General features: G+C 39.6%; 1 protein-coding gene across 3 annotated transcripts in view; it reads left to right on the forward strand.

The window, feature by feature from the left end:
• HMGA2 (high mobility group AT-hook 2) overlaps positions 1-7,435 on the forward strand; it is a 169,014-nt gene extending 161,579 nt beyond the window's left edge. For 2 of the 3 annotated variants that reach the window (XM_068272758.1, XM_068272756.1), the window contains one exon: positions 5,394-7,435. In XM_068272758.1, coding sequence (XP_068128859.1) covers positions 5,394-5,438 — 45 coding nt within the window. In that variant the 3' untranslated portion in view covers positions 5,439-7,435. The remainder of the gene's footprint in view (positions 1-5,393) is intronic. The other variant, XR_011030025.1, reaches the window with a different exon arrangement.
• Positions 7,436-7,750: the final 315 nt, after the last annotated feature.

The raw sequence follows: 7,750 nt of genomic DNA on the forward strand, positions 1-7,750 counted from the left end.
CCCGACATCAATAGCAGCAAGGGATGTGTCGCCATTCCAGCAGGAATGGGGAGAAGTGAGAGATGCTTACCAGCAACGCTTCCTGCTGTCGATCTCTGTAGAGGGGGTGAGGGTACCCCTAGATTACCAGATTAAATGCTATTCCCTGCCTTTTTACCTCTTCATAGTCACTTTACATTCTGATGACTAACCCTAATCTCCCCCTTAAAAGGATGAGTAATTTCCCTTCATGGTACATAACCCTATCTTCCCCTCTTAAATATCTAGCTGTTTTCCCCCCTTCCTGATGCTTAACCTTAACTTTCTACCTTAAAGCTATAACTAATCTTAACCAAACTCCCTTAATATCGAACGTCCTAACCTTAAGCAATAAAACTTCTCTCCCTGTAACCTTTGCCCTAATCTTTGATCCTTACCTTTCATCTACTGTCAGCGGCCAAACATTTACTGCAGTGCCGATCATCTTCTGCTGTAATCATTCCTTTTGCCAAATACTGGCGCCAAGACCACCATGCTTAATTGTCCGGTTTCACTCTTGATGATATGTACCATACATGTGCCTATGCTCTATCCATCATTTATATATTACAGATTACCTCACTCTCTTGCAATGCTTTTGGAAGAGAGCCCTTAAGATTTATGCATAGGCAAAGTTTTCTAATGGAAGCTTCAAGGCTGCTGTTTACTAATGAATCACTGTGTCTTGACAAATGAATATTTAGTGTATATTGTAATATGAAAGCAATTTACACATGCAGCCTTGAAACTGATAGGTTTACTTAGGTTCCATTTTAATCTTAAAGGGAATGTCCAAGGATTAAAAGAAGAAAAACTATTTACCCGGGGCTTCCTCTAGCCCCTGGCAGCTGTCCTGTCCCCTCGCCACAGCTCCAGTGTCCCAGGATCCCCTCTGTTGGAGATAATGATACTTCTACGCCTGCGCAGAACGCTCCAGACCACATGTGTGGTCACCAGCGGGGCTTGCACAGGCGCAGTAGATGTCGGCATCTCCAATGGAGGGGATCCCGGGACACCAGAGCTGCGGCGAGGGCACAGGACAGCTGCCAGGGGCTGGATGAAGCCCCGGGTAAATAGATTTTTTTTTTCCCTCAATCCTTGGACATTTCCTTTAACAATTATCACCTATGCTGAATATAGTTCAGATCATTCAGAAGAAAAACGAGTACTATCAGGCACTGCAGTGGATTGAAATGTATTCACTGTTCAAAGCATCAAGTGAAGCATATATGTGAATTGATTGTAGTTATCGTAGGTACATAGGTCATGAGCAGTGATTTCGTGCTAAAGTGACATTCAATACATAATTATATGAGATAGATGTCCTACCATGTCCCAGGTGGGTGGCGGTGGGTGCAGGGCAAAAACCGAATAGCCTAACGGCTGTTTCGCATAGCAGCCTCGGAAGAAGCACCGCCGTGCGAACCGGCTGTTAGGCTACCCGTTTTTTGCCCTGCACCCACCGCCACACACCTAGCACATGGTAGGACATCTATCTCATACAATTATGTATTGAATGTCACTTTAGCACAGAATCCCTGCTCGTGACCTATGTACCTACGGTAACTACAATCAATTCACATATATGCTTCATTCGATGCTTTGAACAGTAAATACATTTCAATCCACTGCAGTGCCCAGGGCCGGCGCTACCATAGAGGCAAAGGAGGCAGCTGCCCCAGGGCCCCAGAGCTTGTAGGGGCCCCCAGTGGCTACAAGAGGAAAACATTGTTTTTCAAATCGGCCTTATAGTTTTTGAGAAAATCGATTTTAAAGTTTCAAAGGAAAAAAAATACACATTTAAAAACCTGCCGAATTTAATGGTTAATAGCAAATCCACCTTAAATGCTAGAAACCCTAAATTTGCAGGATATGTTAAGGAGATCATTAGGAATAAGAGGAAAAAACAATTTTTCAAAAAGACCTTATAGTTTTTGAGAAAATCTATTTTAAAGTTTCGAAGGAAAAAAGTATACTTTTGAATGCAGTAAATGTCACTTTTAGTAGCTAACCTAACGGTAGTGTAATTTTACATGCATCAAACGAAAGCGCAATAAATTTCCTGACGGGGTTTCCAGGGGGTCTATATGCAGCTGCAGCGCTTTGGCCAGGGATCGCTATACAGCCGCAATATGGCTGTATGAAGATCCCTGGCATTTTTCCCTATTTTCCTTTTTTTTTTTTTTTTTTATGTTTAGAGTGTGGGAATTTTTTAAAAAAAAATTATGTGGGGTCCCCCTCCTGAAACTTTTTAACCCCTTGTCCCCCATGCAGGCTGGGGTAGCCAGAATGTGGAGCTCCGCCCGATTGGGACTTCACACCCTGACTATACCAGCTGCAAAAAAGGTCCCTTAATGCCGATTTTGTTCCGTGGTATATGTTGGGGGGGCCGCCCAGGTTTATTTTGCCCTGGGGCCCCATTGTTGCTTAAACCGGCCCTGGCAGTGCCTGATGGTACTCGGTTTTCTTCTGAAATATCCAAGCCAAGCTTCTATCTACCATTCCTCAGTTGTAAGGATCCGCACCGTCTTAAAAATCAGTATTTATTAAAGCTCTTTAAAAATCATAGGCATAAAAAAAAGGTGCATGCCGGGTCACCATTGACGCACGGCGACACACAATTCTGTTACTGCTGAGTGTAATGTTAACAATTGTTACATATGCGCCATTTTTGTCGCACCATTTTTTCAGTTTCCAACTCGGACGTCGTAGGCTCCAGTTTGATAGGCTGGCACGATTGCCAGTCAACTGCGGAGATGCTTATTGGTCGTTTGACTTTTAGTCTTAGAGCGGACGTTGTAGGCTTTCACCTGATTGGTGGCAGCCTATTCAGCATTGACTGTACGGCGGTTTCTTTGTTCTAATGTGGACAGAGTAGGCCTCCACCTGATTGGTGGGAGATCTGCTCAGCACTGATTGGGCGGCGGTAACATCGCACATTGTGCAGTTCCGAGTGCAGACGCTGTAGGCGCCGCTAGGATTGGTTGGATTTTGCACAGTCTTCACTGCGGACGCTGTCGGCAGTGAGGTGATAGGCTGATGTGCAGAGGGAATACTTCATGGGGATGATGCGGAAGTTTGTCGCAAGGCTGTGGACTAGCTGACTTCGCTTTCTTCATGACGCTCGGCAACACAATGATATAGTAAGTCCAGGGGATGTGTTTTTACATATCTTGTGACATAAAAGGAGTGTTTAAAGAGTGTTTTTGATGTGAATCTTATTGATGGGGTGTCCTGATGCTCATTCAGCCATACATTTGTTCATTTGTTTTGACAACATGGTCTCTGCACTGTTTATCAACATTTGAATTATTGCTATTGGCTCCCATAGGTATGAATATGCATATATGCAGATTGTCAAGACAGGTTGTGGTCTTCCATCAGGTCCTCTGATGTAGTATATATAATGGGCATAATGTTTGAGGATGTGGTAGTGTGTACTGGAACCATTCTGAGAAAGGATTGTATCCAAAACATCGTGCGTCAATGGTGACCCGGCATGCACTTTTTTTTTTATGTCTATGATTTTTAAAGAGCTTTAATAAATACTGATTTTTAAGATGGTGCGGATCCTTACAACTGATATATGGAATCCCTGTGACTCCAGGGGTGAGAACGGCACGTCGAGATCCATTGGTGCGAATGTGATTGGATTACTCTATCTACCATTTCATGAGCATGCAGTCGTTGGCAACTAGGTGGTGTCTGTGCATCTCCCTTAAAGTTCCTCAGATGTAACCTGCAATTGACAGTCAATTTCATAGTGCCGACCACTGTGTACCCTCTTTGAATTGATCGCTGAATGTAGTTCCTAACATAGAGGGAGAAGCTGCAAACCCGACAGGACACGTAACAAATTATATATAGAACAGCATGCGTGTGAAAACATACAATAATTCAAATGTATCCTTGCTGAAAATGCACTATAGTTTATCCGGGTCTCCAGTGGCAGATAAACATTATACTGTTCTTGTAGCATGAATGTAAGCTAAGGAAAAAACTTCAGCCATAAAAAACTTGAAAGTATGTTTGCATCTGGTAATACATTAAATATTGCGTTGTTAACTAAAGCACACTGTATTTTCTAGATACTTGGCTTGGTAATGAAATGACTGAGGCAAACTGATGTAGTATTTCAGAGATAGACATAACTTGTTATGTTCCCTGTCTTACATACAGAAAATGGCTATCCGGTGTATTGTTGTGTTGCTTAGCCAGCTGTATGCTAAGGAAGGAAGAAATGGATTACAAAAGCCCTGTTTTGGCACACAAATTCATTATTAGAAACCCAATGAAATCGGAAAAGGATATAAAAGATATAACCCCTATTTCAGTTTTGACAGCCAAGCTGAATTTTCATGCCAGGCTTGCTTGTGCTACATTTCCTTTCTTGTTTCCTGTTTGGTGTTAAGAACAGGCTTTCATTGTTACATTGCTGTCAAATCTCTAGAGATGAAATTGTGTATCAACATTTAGTTTTAGTGCCCACAGGAAATAGTTTCATTATCTCTCCTTTCTTCTTGCTAGAAAGACACCAAAAGAGCCAATTCCAGACACCTTCCGTTTTTTTTCTGTTCTGATTGGTTCAAACTCTGATCATTTAATTAAACCGCATCATGAGTGTATTGTATTGAAAATGTACAGGTGCCTTCATTATGTCCTCCTGCACTCTACATATATTGTGTGTGAATACCCAGTACTTGTCACCACGGCTGTGTTATGTATTAATTACCAGTAGCATCTCAGCTTGAAATCAAGGATGTCTAAAGTGTACCTGAGACCGTGGAAATAAAAATGATACATACCTGGGGCTCATCGGTCCCTTGCCATCCTTCTGGGCTGCCTGTATTCTCTGCTATGCGGGCCGGTAATTTATCCAGAGTCAGGTCCAGTCAGCGCAGGTGCAGTCCAGCCATGTGCGCAACCATTTGCTGGGAACAATCTGCACCTGCGCAGTAGTACTGTGTAGGCGCAGAACGCTCCCGGCAACCGAAGGGCGATGGGGGAAAACGCAATATTCTCATGTTCTTTATTGATTTGTAAGACATTTTTTTAGAACGAACTCTGTTCAATGGTTTTCCAACAGATGCATAAAACAAAAACAGTAAATTGTACTGACACCGTTCTATCTGTAGTGCCATCTTGGTAATAAACAGAATTTTCTCATAGGCCCCTTTCAATACTTCTGGAGCCTGATCATGCTCGATCACAAGCGATCATGTTGAGTGATAGTTTTTTGGATTCTTTTTTTTTTTTTGTCCCATCTTTTATTGTCTGATTTGTCAAAAAAAAAGGCGTTTACAGGGCATTGATGTAGTTTTACATTTATTTCAATGCTTTTGCCAAATTCTAAACCTTCATCTTGTTACTTTCAGAAAGAAGCTGAAGAGGCCTCCTCACATGAATCAGAAGAGGACTAGACAACTGCCAACATGAATTTCTACCTCAAAGAGCAGTTTTTCTTAGATTCAGACTCAGTCCCTTCAGTATATCTGGATCTCAGAAATAAAAAGACGCTGCCTTGACCACTTAATTATACTACCCCCCATCTCCCCAATTCTTGCCTATCAGGCAGAGAACAAAAATGACACAATCTCTCCAAGAACTTGTTCATGAATTTCTTTGTAATTCTTTCATTGTTCCAGGTTTAGTGCTGAAAATACTGCTGTAAGACAGGGGATACAGATAAATGATAACTTTTAAAGCTCTTCTTTTCCTTAACCAACTAATCAGTAATGCTGTTGAGAAAAGATATGTGAGTTAAACAGTCTAAAAAAAAAGTAGCGGTCACTCACTGCACTGCATACGCATAAGGACTTATAATATGGGATGTTAATATGGGCATTTTAATTGGGATTAGCTTGGCGTGCAACAATGAATTATACATGCCAGCTAGCACCCAAACTTGACAAACTCCCCTTAGAACACCAAAGATGAGGGATTTTATCCCCTAAAGCTTCTTGTAGATACTCTTTGCTTACACGATTTACACATTTTCATACAGGAGCGGCTTGCTTAGAATCAGTAAGAAAGGTTCTTCTGTGTGGTGTACAGCAAAGCAATAATGGCCAAGAGCTTAGAACGTGTTTAGTGTACAATATGAGTTTAAAATGGTTTTGTATTGGTTCACCTTCTTCACAGTTAAGAATTTGTATTTTCAAGGTACCCTGGATATAAAACAATGTGGAAGTATATTGTGGGGATAATAGGATCCTTGAATAATCCTGTAAGTTTTATGATGGAAGAACCCCAAGAGGTTCTTATTTGAGAAGGAAAAGCGTATTTGGAATGTTTGTGGGATATCCATTTTTGAGTGAAATGGATATAGTTATTTTCATAAATGTGTTTGTGTTTTGTGGTCTATAAAATAGTTCCAACATTAGGATCATTGGAAGGCCAGAAAAGTAATGCAGTGATTATTCTTACACTGAACTTTGAAATTCCACCTGTTTCATTTTTTTATTTTTTATTTTTGGTTTTCATTTACCTTTTATCATATTTACTGTGTTATATATCCAGCCAAAATTCATGTTTTTACTGCTCATAAATATCAATATTTGTTGCCAAGTATATCCTTAAATGTGGATATAAGTATGGGACCTAATACTTTTATGAAAAGACTTTCTGTAGTTTCATGCACTGTGTAAAATTGTATTATATAGCACTGAAATGCAGATGTAAATTTTTTCTTTGACACATCTACAGGTCCTGGTTGTATAGGGTGATTATAAACTCTATGTGCAAATTTAAACTTTAATAATGGTGGGTGTAGTTATGATACAGTCACATAGTGAATGTCATTTAAAGGCTAACTTAAATTGTATCCCGATACTGGCATTTAATAACTCCATGAAGAGTTATAATTTCCTCCAAGTATTATTCCAATTTTGTATTAGTTTACCAGTTTTCCCTTGGTTGTCATCTGCTTCGGAAGCTAGTCAGAAACATAAGATCTGATATGGTATTGTATTGTCTTATAAATTGGAAATGCCTCAAAGCAGACTTTATGGTACCTTCCCCAGCATCATCAGCAGAGATAAAGATGAAACAATATAAATCCTAAATATAATTCTGTATCCAATCAAGTGGAATATTTTCGTTTTGTTTTTTTAGGTTAAAATTGCACACAGACTGTGTAACCACCCTATATTTTAAGATCCCTTGCCTAGCAAAACAAGGCTGAAATATTTTCCTCAAAATAATGCATAATTTTTAGGCAAAATGCAAAAAAATGTGCCTGTAACATAATGAAGCTTGGCGAGCAATGTTTTTTGGTTTTTTTTCCAATCACTTCTCATGACTACCTCTGAATTTTATAGATCCCTACAGCCTAATTTTAATGCTGCTACCTTACAGAACATGTTAATAGTAGAGTTAATTACCCCACTTTAAAGTTTTGTCAACACAAACAACTTAATACAGTTATGCAAGTAAAACAAGACTTTGTTTCCGCATTAACACTTTGTTCTTTAGATTTCAACATTGTATTTGGATTGAATTCTATATATTGATCTGTTAACTTGAATATATTTTTGTACTGAATTCTTATAGGTTTTTAAGGAGAATCTTTCTGATACTGGTCAATACAAATGTTTAGCCTTTTTTTTTTTTTTTTTTTAATCCTATTCATATTTTACCTCAGACTTGTGCTGTTAAAGGATAATGGACTAATTTACAAAAAGCAACAGTACCTCCTCCAGGCTTCAGTCAGGAAGAAAGTTACCATTAGTAA

Source organism: Hyperolius riggenbachi, chromosome 3 (assembly GCF_040937935.1).
Source record: "Hyperolius riggenbachi isolate aHypRig1 chromosome 3, aHypRig1.pri, whole genome shotgun sequence".
Classification (NCBI taxonomy): Eukaryota; Metazoa; Chordata; class Amphibia; order Anura; family Hyperoliidae; genus Hyperolius; species Hyperolius riggenbachi.